The sequence below is a fragment of the Pseudopipra pipra genome, chromosome 4, assembly GCF_036250125.1.
Source record: "Pseudopipra pipra isolate bDixPip1 chromosome 4, bDixPip1.hap1, whole genome shotgun sequence".
NCBI lineage: Eukaryota > Metazoa > Chordata > Aves > Passeriformes > Pipridae > Pseudopipra > Pseudopipra pipra.
In genome coordinates this window covers 50,238,830-50,256,016 of record NC_087552.1, presented here as the reverse complement: position 1 = coordinate 50,256,016, position 17,187 = coordinate 50,238,830, and the positions used below count along the sequence as shown (strand labels likewise).

Genomic DNA, 17,187 nt, shown 5'->3' with positions numbered 1-17,187 from the left:
ATTTTCCCATTTAGTTCGATAATTATGTTAGGGTTTTAAAGCACTCTGGGTTATCAGAAGGCAGCAACAAATCTCTAACCTAACAAATGCTACATGAAAGAAGGCATTTTAACAAATAATATTTCAAAGCCCTTTTGCACGTTGCTGTAGAAATTTCATATACAGGGAATCAAACTCAATTCTCAGTAAAGATGACTCTGTTGTTAAGTCACAAACGTACATACTCAGTGCAACTGACTGCATTGAACAAGTAGTAACTTCTGATGAGAGCAGTGCTGGACACTGACTGACAATCTGAATGATGACTGTGTGATCTCACTACGACTTCACTATGTGATGAGAAGGCTGTAATTCCAAATCCAGTACTTCTTTGGTGCAAAACACTGGTGGTAATACGTACAGCTCTTAGTTATAAAATAATTTTGGTCACTGAGCTGCAAATTAGTTCTACTGATTGCAGAGGAGCAATACTGCCTTACACTGAGACTCTGGTCCTGTCAACTTTTAAATAAAATTAGATCAGCAGTCCTACTACACAGATTAAACTTTGCTATTAACTTCATTTATTCTCTGACACATTTTTTTCCTCACTCATTCAGACCTTAGGCAGTGCTGAGCTGTACTCGTGACTACAACTTAATTTACTGCAACTATGAAGGTCTTAGAGTCTTCCAATACTGCCTGTAGGACAAACTACAAATAAAACCGGCATTAAGATAGCGTGCTTTGTTATCAGCAATAGACCCAAAACAGTCAATAGATAAGCAGGATAAAATTGCTATTGTGTATTATCATTAATAACAGCAAAAAGATATCACAGTTCCTAGTTTCACACCTCTTTCCGGAGAGAATTCAGATTTAGAATGTACCGGCCAGATAGCTCTGCTCCTCTGTTACTTCCTGAGGTGAAGCCTGATTGCTGAGTTATGAGGATCTGTCTTCATTAATTACTATTTTATTTACCTTTTAATATTTCCATAAAAAATACTTGTATTAGTAGGGAAGTTCCAAGAACAGAACTATCACCTGTCCTTAATCAACCAGTATAGTTCTGACTAAAGAGATGCATATGTTTCCTTCTCAGAATTGAAGGTCAAAACCATCATTTGCTTCAGTTTGTTGACAGGTCCTTCTTTACAAGAAAAGCTGAGTGCTTTGCCTTCATCAATTCAGTGTTAATTTTAACAGCTTCATGAGTAGCATCATTAACATCTTATGGATAGAAACTGAGGCATAGAGAAACAACTTATTTCAAATAAAACAGATAATATTTGAGTCATGCAGATTCAGCATCAGTAGAGGAAAAGGAGAATTTAAAAGGAAAAGGAGAACTTAAATTCCAAGTCTTAAGACTTCAATCAGCATCAGTTTTAAGTTAGGGCTTCTTGTAGTGGTCTCTATGATAAATAACAGTTAGGAGCAGGGAGATAAGGTCATTGTTGAGGCATCAGTGTCCCTATTTTTTTACCTATTGTTGGTAGGAAGCTTAGTGAACTATTTGAATTTTTGCCAGATTACCCATCTAAATGTATCATAGGGAAAATGCCTTCAGGAGCCCAACCAGCTTTGAAGGCTCTGTTGCTGAGAGCCCATTGACCTTAACAGCAGGACCATGTAACAAACAACCCAAATAAAAATAATTCTCAAGGATGTTTGGTCCCTTTTGTTTCAAGACATCCTTGAGAGAGTGTTAAGAAAGATCTACTGCTTATTTACCATTTCTTATCAGATGATAAAAAACTGATGATGACAAAATCTCTGAGGGCTTCTTCAGACAGCAGCAGGCTGATCTACTGCATCATAAGACTTCTAGTGGTGTGTGCGGAGGAAACATCTCATTTCTTACATCAACATCACTTTCACAGTAATCATTTCTCACCTTCCACAATTCTTGTCTGTGAATGTGTGAATTAACCCAGCACTACATAGAAAGTAAGAAAACAAAGTTTCAGAAACAGGTAAAAAGATGGACAGTACAATGAAAGGTTAGGAAACGTAGTGATTTATAATGCAAGGAAAAGAAGCAAAAAACAGGTTTACTGAGGAAAGTTATGAGAAGCTGGTAGCCAATGCTTGAAACAAGAAGAAGGGATAAAGAAATCTGAGGTGGTGTTTCTCACAGGAAGGAATACATGAGAAAACATAAGAGCAGCACCGGAGCTGACACAATCCCCCAGGGACTGGCAACTGATCAGGAAAATTTTCAGTTGCCAGTATGTACCTAACCTTAGCTAGTTCGGGTCTGAAAGCTGTTACCATATGCTGGCTGCTCACTGGTCTCTGTGATATGACTTAGTGTTCATAGTCCCCTTCCCAACAGAAGTGAGAGCATCACCAACATCACCCTTACCAAGGGAAGCTCTGTTGGCAGTCTCAGGGCACATTGACTGGATTATTCCTTCACATGAAACCTTAGGGCAGAGGGAGTGCAGGGACAGCTTTACCTTCTAATTTGAAAAGTAGCAGTTGCTTCTTTTGTCTAGGATTTTTTAGTATCCACAGGTTTCATTTGCACACTTTGAGGTCATAGTACACATTTTAGAAGAGCTCTTCAATTCCTACTACAGACATTACTAGCAAATAATAGAATTTAATATTACTAAGAAATACAATTACTTTTTTTTACTAATTCTTACAAAGTAGTAAGTAATATTAGATATTAATAGAATAAAGTAGTTGAGAACTCTTAAAAATTTACTCCCCTATTCTGGTTCTGCACTGACAGTCATTTTAGTCAGCAAGGCTTGTGCCACCCCAAGTCTTAGCAGTCTCAGTTTTGTAGAAAATAATATACTCTGGTATATCTGATCCATGAGAAATGAATTCATTTTAGCTCCTTGCAGGCATGTATTGCTGAAATTCACCCTATTGACAATAATGACGAAAAATGTTTTCCTTAAAAATATAGATGACAGATTTTACTTTGCAGTCTGTATATAAAGGTTTTCCTTAATTCCTACAATCATCAACTACTTTAGTACTGTGGAAGCTAGAGGTTTGATTCTTTTGACCTAAAAAGCCATTCTGAACATTATGCACTCAGAGGTTTGGTGTTATGAAATACCAGAGTTCTTTTTACTGTTCATACAATGAACAGGACATAAAAAGTTTGAAAAAAAAAAAAAAACCAACCATAAATAGATTGTATTATACCTTAAGTAATCTTAATAATTTAAGTAACAGCTGGCAAGACAATATTGGAGGTAGTTACCAGGGAAAAAGAACATACAATGCTAAAGGGAATGTAGGTATTGCTGGGATCCCTAACTTTAATCTGAAAAGGACGTTTAAAAGTGCAGAAATCTGTTGCATTTTCCAGAACTATCAGAGACTTAAAACATCTTTGACCCCTTTCCCAGGGTTTTTGTGTTAACTGTATCCCTCCTTCATCACCTTTCCACACTCAGTGGAATTTAATTCATTTAGAATGAATTAAAAACATTTTGTGGGACTGACTACATGAGGAAGGTGATGCTTACAGGCAGATCCTCCAGCAGGACAGTAAGGTCAAAGAATAGAACGTATTTGAGGAAACTAATGAGGAGTGATTTCCCCCCAGATATTTGCTTTCAGCAAAAGCTCTGCTCCTTTACCTGTGGCACATGTTACAATTTTTTCTAAAATGACAGGACAAAGAAGAGGGAGCCACACATGATGGCCATGAGGCATTCTGGAAGTGGAAAGAGAGCGGGATTAGCCAAGCACTAGAGCTGACAGGAGTGAAAGGGTTATGCGGGAGAGCAGGTCCACCTCTCCTGGCAGTAACAAGCAGGACATCTATTAGCTATAAAACTGGTCCCAACCAAAATGGCTGATAAAAGTGGGATTTTAGCTCCAGAGCTTTATTTCTATGACATGAATAATGTTCTATTTACATTATTATCAAAGGAAGGAAAGAGGAGGGGAAAGAAGGGGGGAAGGAAGAGAATGAAAGCAAATAAAGACATTGCTCTCTATCAAAGCAGTGTATGAAACTACTTTCCCCAGAATGACCATTATCGTCACAGTCTTAAAGAGAACAGAATGTATGGCATGTAGAAAATAAATAACAAAATAAAGTAAGTAACCAGGCACTATTTATTTTTTCAGTGTAACTAATCAACTTCACAGCAGATACAGTAAAAACAATGCATTACAACTGCTTTACAAAGTTCAGTGTTGAAACTCTCTTGATTCTTATCAGTTTAAGAGACATCAGAGCACAAACATCTAAACTGTTCGTTTTGCACAGAACACATGATGAGTTTTTAATTTATTTTTATTTTTTAAGACTATGGCTTTCAGATTTTTACATTTAGAAGATTACAGATTACATCTCAGAAACATCTGTATGAACCATGCACCAGGGTGCAAGCCCATTTCCATTCAACGCACAAGGACTAGTGCAACATTTACATGAAAATTCAATAGACATCAACATTCACATTAGAGTAATGAACTCTAAAACCTATCCATCAAACCACTATGAGTCTTCTCCTGGCAAGAGATTTCTGAAATTTTGGTTTTTTTCTAGAAATCCTTATAATCCGGCTCTCTCCCATAATCTTACTTCAGAAATTCTGTTTCCAAAGCCTTGTGCAACCAAGCCCCTTCTGATAATGAGTGCCACGAACACTTCCTTTCTGACTCTCTTAATATTATTTCTGTTATCAGTCTCAAAGCCTCATTTTACCTCTACTAAAATCACCTTTTAGCAGCTGATGGACTATTCTACATGAGTTATACTGCTGAAAACAAAATAAAACAAAACTACAGGGTGAAATCCCTCCATTTGTTTTTTATCTCCCCAGCTCTCAAGAAACTTAAGAAAATAAATTGAAAAATCCCACAAAAGGCTACGAATTTCTAGCCTTGAACCATATTTGAACTTTCTGCACTATTCTTAAGCAATCTAGTTTATTTAAAACCTTATCAGTGATGCGTAGTTAATCAGTTTTGGAGTACTCTAAACTGAAAGCTCAAGGGATAATTTTTAGAAAGGGTTAAACATTTGAAAAGTAGGTCTTTTTCATTCATGTCTTAAACTGTACAAAAGAAAATGAGGCATCCAAAAACTAAGAGTATACTAAGAAATGTTAAACTCTGAGTCAATCTTTTACCATGGTACCAACAGAGTTCTGAAAATATAAAGCAGAATCCATCTACTCTGCAAATGCAATCACAGCAACTTCCTCAGCACTAAAGAAATTTGCTTCTACCAATATATAGGTGTATATATATATATATAAATCAACTGAGGATATTTTTACTTACCTTTAGTGATAACCATGTCTATCTCAACCACAGCATTTGTATTCTTTCTTCCTCAGTAAAAAGGAGTTAAATTAAAAATGAATCTACAAGACCCATCAAATGGAACCATAATTATTTCAGGCTTCTGAATCACTTCTACATTCTTACTGTGCAAATTTAAATGGTTTTCTTAGGACCATTGTGGTCACATTTAGAACACAATTTTTACGGGGGGTGGAAGCTTGTTAAAATGACAATCAGAAGCTGATGTATATATAAAAGTTTTCATATCTTGCTTTCCAGTCTACATATGGATATATATACGTATGTCATTGTCATTGCCATTATAATTTCTATCACACTCACAAAGTCTTATATATATAGGATTTAGCCAAGAACATCATCTGTTTATCACCTCTGAAGTCTTCTGGTTCAGCCATACTTATTAATATTGTTGTCAAATATAAAAATGTTGATATCAGTGTTTCACTCTAACCAAGCACACAGATACTGTCAAAACTGAGAAGCAGGTAACAATCAATTTGATACCTAAAAACGCTTTAGTTTTGGTACTGCACACAAAAGACTGTATTTTAGGAGAGGTTGAAGAAGCCATGGCTTAATCACATTAAAATCCTGTGAGGATACCTCACTGTTTCTAGGTAATTGAATATAATAATGGATGGCTACATTCCAAGGCTATTGGAAAAGTACCAAAAAACTGAGCAGAACTGTAAATATCAGCACACTTATAATAATAATATTAGCCCAATTGAGGAGGTTTCTGGAAGGAAAACTGAAATGGAAGAATAAATTTGCATCAATATCATGTATTTTATATATAAACCTTAGAAGCTGCACAGAGAGTTACAAGGCTTATCTTAATGTTCTGTATTTCTTGCAGTAAGTTATCCACAAGGGCATTAATAAATAACTTCAAAAGGAACACTGATGCATAATCTTGCAACATTGTCCACTGGTGCCAAAACACTATCAAATTAAATGCATTGCATGAATGTTCACTTAGGCAGTTAAAAATACCAGCATTTTTTTAAATACTGAATGAAAAAAAAAAAAGTACTAGTAAGGGGCAAAGTCTGAGTCACTGAAACACTGTGTGTACCTGTAGATGCCAAGATAGAGATTTGCATTAGGAGTGTATTTGAATACTGGAAATTCAATATAATAAACACAGAGAGACATAACAAATCAACGAGTGTTATTTTTGAAGGATATTTCTCTAAATTCTGGGTTTAGACCATGAATTTTAATTGTTTATAAAATGTCAATGAAGGGGAATGCAAACTATAGCAGCATTATTTGTTTAATTGAAATGGTAATTAAAAATAAATATTAGATTTTTCAGTATAAGAATCACCATGAGGTTGCCAGATTCTGATTCCTCATTTTCATTTAAGGAAGTATTTATATTCTGTAGCAACTGAAACTGTATCTAAAGGTAAAATGACGTAACCTTTCATGTTCAGACAAAAAGTCTAAGCATTCACAGTGGACAAGAGTGAGAAATATAAAGGATACTGTGAAGATGCAAAAATCATTATAAATATAATGGCCAGTCTTCGCAAGCGAAGATTTGGGAAGGGTCATAAACCCTTCGAGCCTGCGCAGTGGATTTTTTAGGTGAGACACAGCGTGCGCTGAACTGAGCCCACCCTTTAATCCTGAGGTTCATCTGCCGGGGCCGAGCAAAGCTTGGACAGTGGCAGTGAGGTCCCCAGGACGTAGCTGGATTGCCATACAAGGCTGACGAGCTCCAGCTGCCCGGGGGGCCGGGAATTGAACCCGGGTCGCAGCGGTGCGAGTCTATATTAGCAAAAATCATTAAAGCTTTTTTTAAATTACTAAAGCATGAACATAGATCATATACTAATACTGGGTCTATGAATATACAAATGTCCACATTTATCTGCCTTGGAAAATCTGAGCCCTAGGGCAAGTGCCTTCGTTGTTACTGCTCCTATGTCATCAGGAGGCAGAGGGACTAACATGACTTTGCCTGTTTAAAATTACCATCATCTATTTTCTATGTATTTCACAAGTCAAAAGACTCCTATATGCCATCTTCCTAAGAAGGAAAAACAATTCAAGGGGAAATATACACTTGAAGTGAAATAATGACTCATCCTCATTTCCTACCCACAGTGACAGTTTTGGGGTTTGTTTAGAAATATTTAATTGGCAAAAGTAATTTATCTTCTGTTCAGGCAGTACTGGTCATTGCTGTTAACAGAATTTAACCTTCTGAAGTCTAAATGACGAAGGAATCCCAATGCCACCCTACAGCGCCTTTTCAGCAGGATCAACTGAAAATCACTTTTCCAATGTTTGGCAGCAAGACATCTCCTACCTGCAATGCCTGGACAAGGAAACTTCAAGAAGAAACCTTTCTTTTTGAATTCAGCAAGGCTCAAACCCTTATGGTAAAGATCATTCTGTGAAGCCAGAAACACATAAAAGAATTGCTTCCAACCTGAAACATTTTTGAGTCTCAGGTAGGCATGCAGCGATGTATGGAAAAGTAGCTTCTACAAAGAATTACAAAAGAGAAGCCTTATTACTGCAAGCAGAGTTTCATCCCTCTCAATTCTGTCAGATAGTGGGACTCAGCCTCTGTTGTCAGTAGCAAAATTGTCCTCATTTACACATGCCACACGCCTACTCTTCTGAACCTCTTTTTTCTTGACTAAGAAAAGGAACTGAGAAAGAACAAGGTAGAACAGTTTACAGGTCATCTTACATCCCCGTAGCTCTCCTTACACAGCTCAAGTGATGTTGATGTACCATAAGCAAAATCTGCAGGCAAAGCACGTTTTGTCAGTGGGAAGGGGAATGAGAATTTTACATATCTTTTTCCCCCTTAAAATACCATGAAGCTTTTACAGTTTTTTTAGAAACAATATATTGCTAGTGAACAAGACCCATCTGTGGTAAAAAGGGCTATATCACTTTTAGCCACTCTCTTGTCTCCTAAGATTTCCTCTAAAGCCTTTGTTAGTTCTCTGGCTTTCCCACTGAGATTTACCAGTAAGTAAAATCGAAAGTTTATTATTTACTGACTTTTCACTAGCATTGTAACAGATCCAAAAGGCAGCTCAAGAACCACAATACTGAGCCTTATGACACGATTTAGAGACCTTGCCCAGGAGTGCAACCAAAACTCTTCTCCTATACTCTACATGGGGAATACCTCAGAGTTTCATAGCAGGACAATCATCTCAATGAATCTGTGCCTGTGCAAAGACAAACATTAAGGACAGGGATGCTTTTCCATCATTCTGGAAATAACAGCACAGATCCATCTTCTGAAGGGAAGATTATAGTCTCTCAGGCAGAAATCACCCTTTTAACCAGAAACTGTTACCAATCTCCCTGGGGTACACCAGCTATCCTAGTTCATGCCTGGCATGATCATAATCCACCTTACCCACTCTCTGATTCAATGACTGAAAGCAGTCTGAGACAAGTTTCCATTCCCAAATTTTTTTAGCCCTCAAAGGGACTTACAGCAGTGTAGACACCTGGGCACTAGGCCTTTCCGAGAATTAGTACTCCTTAATTTTAAAAATAGTTTATCATTAATAAAAAAAGGAGGAAAAAAGATGATCTTTTGCTGATCTAACCTGATCTCTGTTTTTCTGTCTGACATTATGATCACTCAAGACAACTTTTTATTGCTCATTCAGTCTGTAATTAATGTATAGGAAATGCACAGTATTTTCTTCTTTTTTTTAATATTAAAAGTACTTAATTATGTTGCAGTGAAATCAAGAGCATTATCACAAATTCTACTGAGAAATCTATTAACTAAATATAACTCGCTCAGTTCCATGCAACTTGATTCTGGGATCACTGCCACCATCAATCTTTACCTTATCCCATCTTTTCCTTTCTTCCTCACCAGTTTTCAGAGCAGATTTTCAGCTGAATGAAATATGCCTATCATAAGAAGACATCCTTTTGCCTCTAGCTGCAAGCTCCCATCACCTGTCTTGGAGCAAAATTTCGTCATAGTCTTGCAGCTTCAGTCAGATGATCCCACCAATCTGGCTGAAACACTAACTTACTAAGATGATTTTTCAGGTTTTGATTCATCTGGTAACACAGCATTAGAACTACTGTTTCTGATAGAAATGAATCAGAAGCCAAAGATCACTTTCCTCAGTTTGAACCACTTGGGTAGCAAATCCACGGCATGAACCAATGCAAAGGCCTTTTCTACAGCCTGGAGACTATTCTACCTCTCTGTCTAAGTCAGTCTCTCCCCCCTGTCAGCAAATTCATTGGGGCATGTGGACATCACTGAGCTTTTTCAGGAATGAAAGCACAGTAATTATTTCTAATTCCTGGTTTTTTGTTTTTCAGCTGAGGAATTCTACATTAGTTTCTATTTTCTGTATCTATTATAATGACTAAAAAATACAGTATTGGTTCACAAACATAAAAGATCATATCTAATGTATAACTGAAACTACGATCAATTTTTTAAAAATAATTACATTAACAATCAATTTTTTAAAAAATTTATTTGCCCTAGTTCTCAGCTATTTGGAAACAGTAAACTGAAATGATGACCAATACAATTGAGAAAACATGTTTTACTTTAGGCAAATAGATATTTAAATCCAGACTCCTCCTGTTGGGTTTTCATTTGTAAGGTTAAAGGTGTTCACAAATTACAAAGCACATTTCATATATCAATTTTAAACAACTGTTTTTACTATCATACCAGATAAACAACAGAAAATTATAAAAACCATGTTGGAGGTGATTCTCCTTCAAAGTCTTACACAATCCCATATCTCTGAATGTCAGAAAACTGGATAAGGTTAAAGTCTTTGAAGCATATCAACATGTGAATATAAAATGCGTTACCCAGAGCTCATGCTTTGGTTGCACTGCCACTACATAAAAAGATTCATTCAGACACAAAAGACATGCACTGAAGATCAGTGAGGTACAATCATAGACAGAACCTTACCAAAAAATAACACGCTGATCTGTACTCACTACTTAAACAGACAAGTGGTAAACACTAATACAGAAATATCAAGGAAAAATCTCTTTTTTGAAAAATACATTTCAAGAAATGCCTAAGATAGGTGCAGTATAAAACAGTTTCCCCAGAATTTTTCGCCTCTCTACCTTTATGGCAATTTCTCCTCTTAAGTCCCCCTCTTTCAGTGAGAAAATCTCTTACTGAAAAAGGCTCTGGTTCACATCCTTAGTGTTCAATTATTTAAGCTACTGAACACTCATTATTGAAATTAGTGCAAATTAAGCATGTGTTAATGGCCTCAATTCACGATAGCATCACTATTTATGACAGTACATAAGCACTCACTTTTCTGAATTCTGGTCTAATAACAGTACTGACTAGGACTAGGTTTAAGCATGTGCTTATGCAATGATGGTCAGAATAATATGACTCCAAAATACTATGATCCCAGCTAACAGTAAACAAACTTTTATCTGCGTAAGTTTGAAAAATGATTGCAGCATCTAGGTCCAAGTAATTATACTGTCTGTTCCTTGCCATTTTTTTGAGTATTACTTAGATTTCTGGGAATCAAGTGCTTACATGCAGATTAGAAAGAAAACACATAGGACTAAAATAACACATTTATTACATGCCATGTTACAGTTCACTACATTCCGTTTCTATTTGCACTCGCAGTACTATGGGAAACTAAAATTATTTCATCAGAAACAAATGAAGTACACAGAAAAGTTTGTCAACAGACAGAAGCAAGTGTATCCATAAGCCAAACAGCCATAACATTCAATAGGTTTAATACTCCATTACATTGTTTCATAGAAATTAGAGATGAAAGGCTTCTTATCCATCCCTTGCCAATTCTGGATGTTTTCTGTTCTCCAATTCAGTCACTGGAGGCTGACTGGCAACTGACAACCACATGAATAGAAAAAGCTAACTAGATGTGCCAGAGAAGAGCAGGCTGTGAAATTTGTATTTCCTCTTGTGAAGTGCCAAGTTCTTTCAAGTTTCTTTTGTTTAAAGGTGAATTAATGAAACTCAGGGGCTCACAAAATCTATATCTTGTATTGTATAGCAAGCTGACTACTTTTCAAGTACACATCCAACGTGCTGCTGACGCCACCTTCATACCTCCTACAGAAGAATGTGTTTAATGTGCTGTCAAAAAGCATCAAATTACATTATGGAATTAAAACTGACATATTTCCATTGGACTGAACATTTTCTGAAAGTGAGACTCTAAAAACCAATAAATTATAGCAAATCAGAGCTGATAATCATGCCACATTGCTATGCTTAGTCTACCAGTCAGAAGTTGGTACTCAGAAAGGTCACACAACAAACAATGTCAGCCATCCTTGAGAGTGGGCTTTCAGATTCTCTCAACCACTCCTATATTTCATCAGCTAAATACTGAAATAAAGTTTTCATTAAAATTGGATCTTCTTTCACTCTTCTTTTCAGTATGACTGCACAGTCTTGCATTTTCTATTACACTTTGGGGTTGAACACCACAGTAGCATTTCCTCTGAAATGCATATTGCATATCATATCTTATTATGCCTGGTACAAACTAGAATATAAATATACATTAATCTTTTCTGAGAAATTCAGAGGAGGGAGCACATTTAACAGAAATATTGGGAGTGGGCTTTTCATATAACATTATCTATTCTTAGCTATTAATCATGTCTTTATCTTTAGTACTGAACATCCTTACCTACAGCCAAATGCTAATCCCATTAATCCTCTTTAAAGATCTGTAAGGTCTTCGGTGTAATGCTGACTTTTAGTTAATGTATATCTTCATTTTACAGTGATTTTTGCAAGCTCACTTGAGACTGGTTCCTTTTCGAGAATGGAGGAAAGACTGCACTTTTCCATAATGAAGACAATGGATTTAGAAATAGAAATGAGATACCAAATGCTGCCAGTCAGCAACAGTCAACACAGAGAAGGCAGTCCAGAAAGGCTACTACTGAAGAATTGCTACCAAAGTGATGAAAAGCTCTGACCACAGAAAGGATGAAGAACTGGTCCTATGATTTTTTGGGGGGATGCATCAATGGAGAAGGATCTGCAATGAATAAGGATATTTTAACTCCCTCTCCATAACATGACTTATCCATTAGAAAGAAACTAATACCAAGAAGGTAATTACCCAGCAATCCATACCACAGGCTCAGTAAATTAATACCACTTGGCTTTGGCTCAGTGAGCAGCATCTGCAGTAACAAACAGAATCATACTATATGCACAGTGGAGCAGATCACACACTACACTCTCAAGACTGGAGATTTAACACAGTGGCTTTGAGTACGGTGACTACAACGCTGTTACAGGTTTTCCAAACTCTGCTGATACAAATTCTGCCAAAAGTAGAGGTATGCATTTTTCTCTGGCACTGAGTATGAATCAGACAAATGAGAGGATGTGAAGAGTGCTGTGTTTAATGCTCAGAATCTCAGCCAACACCAGTCTGTTTTCCATTAAATCAGCAAGCAATGGCAGCTGGGTAAGAATTTTTGAAAGTTGTAGCCCTCTTGCACAACTTCTGGGAACTCACAACAGTGAAGTAACAGGAGATTAAGCACAGACATAAACGTAATCTAAGGCTGAAAGCCAAAAGCCTCTATCAACAGTCAGGATAAGACAAGCTCAGAATTACCCCTGGATGTTTTGATATATCCATTTCTTGCTGCTCTAACATTTGCATTCTGTATAAATCTGAATTGATTAATTATGACTTAATCATGCTTTTTAAAATACTGCAGATTGAAAAGGGAAATGTTACATTTCAACTTTTTAAAATCAGGGATTAATAAAATCATCACCTTATGGATGAAACGGATGAGACTAACTAATCCCACTTTATTAAGGCTTTCTTTGTAAGGTGTAAGAGATGCTACAAAAATCCTTCTGCATTATCGTTAAGGATTAAAACTGAAAGCTTATGTAGAACTGTCCAGTTAAATAACATAGCCTCTTGACTCTGCATTTTCTTATAGCTGGAAAAAACTGTGTATGTGTGTTAAGGAAAGATAAATCTTATTTTTAAATTTTCTCTTCAAAATACCACCATCAGTTCTATAGTTGATCACAAGAGGGAGACTACATCATCATATTTCCTCTCATTGTTTCGAATTTTTAAAGCATTACAATTTAAGTAATTTTGGACCAACTCTAATTTTTGATTGCTCAGTTAAAAGTATTAATGACTATTCAATTAGAATTTTTTTCTGAGTTTGTCAAATCTGAAATTTATAGATAAAGATAGCCAATCCAATAAACAAGATTGAATAATGCAAAGGCAGTAGGAAAGAATATTCGAGAATAGGAGTCAATTTTTGCAATACGGATGTGTATTCTTCCTTCTCGCCAAGATCCTGTGCGGCAGTCTTCAAAACAACAAAAGAAGCTAGCACAGTCTTTTCCTTCAAGGCACTCATATCCATAATCATCATCACGTTCAGGGAGATGATTAATGTTATTAATTGGAATTAGCGTTGATCCAGGTCGAACAGCGATTGCAGGTGGTTTCTTAAGAAAAAAAAAAAAAAAGAAAAATACAGTTTTGTGCATTTTTATCCTCATATTAAATAATTCCATAGGCTTTCCACAGCATCATAATCATGCTCAGTACAATACACAGAAATTCTAATATACAGAAATTCTAGTATTAAAGAAAACAGCAAATTATGAACTGCTATATATAATTAGCTCATGAAGGCAAAAGATCATGAATGATTTTCACCTGCCACAGTGAAAACTGGGTTGTGCTGTAATTTGGGAATAGTAGATAATTAGTTACATAGACAGAGTTAGTTGAACCCATCTATACAACACAGACAAACATTTTGAAGTCAGTCACTGCTTGACAATTGGGTCACAAGTCCACAAGCTATCTATAATCATCACTACCAAAGGAATGATGGTCCTCCTATCATTTGGAACGTTTGGAATGAGACTGGATATGTTTCTGGAAACTACATTTTCAAAAACAGAAAAAAGCTAATGGGATATGTACAGCACCAGTGGTGAAGTTTAACAGACTGAAACACATAAGGTTATGTCATCTAATCCTCTGATGTTACATCCTTAAACAATATTCCCCTACCTTTATAATCCAAGGCACAAGTCCTTAAGAGAATGTCACTCAAGTCACTGAAACTGATTAGTTCAGCTCTTAATTCTTACTTTCATTTTTCTGTGGGCACAACAACTCTTTTGCAATCTGACAAAAACAGTGTAATAGATGTTAATAATTCTCATAGAAAAAAATCTGAGTGCCTTATTACCAAGTACATACAGTGTTTGCTATTCCCTTTCTTGTGACTTTTGCCTTTCCATCTTCCTTTTACATCCACTAACACAATCCTCCTTTCCCTCTTTTATTATTTTGTTTCTACACAGTCCTTTACTTATCATCCGTGTTTTCCTGAATGTTTCAGAAGACATTCTCTTTCTCTATCCTTTTCTTTCCTCTTTCTAAATCTCATGGCCTTTTCAAGCTACTCCATAATCCTCTTCCTTTCAACTTTCCTCCCCCTTTCCCTGTCCCATCTTTGGTATGTCTTCTAAAATCTTCAGACCAAAGAGAGGGGTTACAATAACATTACTCTTACCCTGTCTTTCTCTTTTCTACCATCTTCATATTTTGTCATGTAAGGAATAAATACAGCAGGAAAGGATGCAGTGAGAAGATCTAACTGGGTATTTAAGTGTAAAGAATAAGTTCTCTTAACCAATTACACGATAGGCAATGCAAATCTATGAAAAAATGAAAAGTGGGAAGCCACATAATTTAGCTTCTTGATACACTTCATATCTGCTGTCCCATTTCATGAGAATTGCTTTGGCCAGTACACAGATCTCTACACATTGTTAAGGAGGCATTCTATTACTGCACGGGCATTTTACCCAACATCCCAAGGGATGATGTTAATGCAGTGCAGTATCCACCATGTTTTCAAACAGCATTATTTAATAAGTGTCTTTACCAGAGAAAATTTCACACAGACTGCTGCTTCAATACTTATTAGACATGATGACCTAGGGAGCTAATTATCATCCTAAAGGACCTCATTATTCTTTTCAGGTATGATAAAATACTGACAATACTAACAAACAGGAGTTACATACTTCTATCCTAATTTTAGGTATTGCAAACAGGGCTTACTTTTATAAAACATAAAAAGTAAGTTGAATTTTTTTTTACTGAAAAAAATTATTATTCTATTGAAGACAAATAGGGAAAGATGCTTATTTCTGATTCACACCTACTCTGGCATTACAAGAATTTTTTGACTGTTTGTTCTGCCCATGTAAGATTCATGGCATGAGTTGTTCCTACAGCTGGGGTAAAACAGGAATCCCCAACTCAGAAACACCATGGGAGAAGAAAAAAATTACAGTACTGCTTTTCATTGCTCATGTCACCTGCACAGACTGAAGGTGGCTACTGAATTACAGGTTTGAAGAGGTAGCTTGAGAGTGACAGACACGGTCATGTTATAGGCTTAACCACCTAGAGGAAATATATAAAATGCATGTAAGGAAGAGGCAATGCGAGTGAAAAGAAGAAAAAAGACCTCACAAGAAAATTATATCTATTGGCAGAGACTTAAAAAAAAAACCAACAAAACACCCACAGTAATACATGCTGATTTTTTATGTACATGCCTACTGACATTGTAGATAAAACATCATGTATCATGGCAAGAATTTATAATCCATTCTGATAGGATCAAACCACAATTATTCTGCAATAACACTAATACATGTACAAAAGAAAGCTATTGTCTGTGGAGATCAGCTAAGGTGATGCATTCACTTCAGCTGAAATGATGATCAGAACAAGATCCACAACTAATTAAGTTTAATCTTTCCTGCCCAAACTCATTATCTTTACTAATGTGAATTTGCATAAGCCAATTTATACTACCTTTCTTGAATGATGCCAACACATATGTTCTAAGATAAAACTGCTGTAATCATTTGTAAAATCTCACCATTTTTTTCACAAGATCATTTATTGTGCCTTATTGGCATTAGTTCCTAGAATAATAGGCTTTTATTGCATTTTGCAGTAGAAATAGAAGATCTATACAAGGCAAGTTTTCCAAGCAAAAAACACCTGTAAATGAGAACTTTTCAAAAGAAATTAAACGGACTTTTTAAATTAAATTGTTTCTTTGACTTACAAACCCAAAACTACAAGAGAAAAATAATTAATAGAAGTCTTTGACAAAAGTAAAGGGGGATGAAATAAGTAAAGGATTTGTAATTGTATGACTTCTCATTAACTAATCAGACGGCTTCTTTATTTGTTTTATTTGGAATAAGAAATTTTATGTTTTTTTATAAAACATCACCAAACCCCCCCTATTTACCAAATTAGAATCCTTGCATCTAAGTATATTAACTTTAATTCTTTCTTTTTTTAGCGTAATTTCTGTATCTAGTATGGTCTCATAGCCATAACATGCTGAAACATGTTTAAAGTATTCTGTGTGAAAAGATTTTTTTTTTCAAATACTTAGAAATAAAAAGCATGCTTTAAGAACCCAGTAAACCACAACTAAACAGTATTTTGAGCATTATATTGCTAATTTTAGTCTTAGTTCAAATTCCAGCTATTTATTCAATAAATTTCATAGTTTCTATCTCATCATAACTCTACATTTTAAATTTTCATATGCACTGGAAATATCAAAGCACTTGGCAGATTATTGCACTAACGGCTGATGTGTGAACAGATTCTGGAAAGTGTCATTACTCCATTCAAATGAGTGTACTTGCAAATTACTTCAAAGTCTTTTGATTTGTCAGCAGCTAATCTTTAATATCTCCCTCATTTGGGTAAACCAATACTTCCTCCCATCTTCCTCTTCTCTGCCTTGTGCATGCTGAAAGTAGACCTATTCAGCATTGTGCTC

The 17,187-nt window shown here is 35.8% G+C and overlaps 1 protein-coding gene across 5 annotated transcripts in view; it reads right to left on the bottom strand.

Annotated features, from left to right (window-relative positions):
* Positions 1-4,059: 4,059 nt before the first annotated feature.
* GABRG1 (gamma-aminobutyric acid type A receptor subunit gamma1) overlaps positions 4,060-17,187 on the bottom strand; it is a 63,311-nt gene continuing 50,183 nt past the window's right edge. For 4 of the 5 annotated variants that reach the window (XM_064652910.1, XM_064652908.1, XM_064652907.1 and 1 more), the window contains one exon: positions 10,861-13,789. In XM_064652910.1, the coding sequence (XP_064508980.1) occupies positions 13,511-13,789 (279 nt within the window). In that variant the 3' untranslated portion in view covers positions 10,861-13,510. Of the gene's footprint in view, positions 6,811-7,095; positions 13,790-17,187 lie in introns of those variants that run through there. The other variant, XR_010430177.1, reaches the window with a different exon arrangement.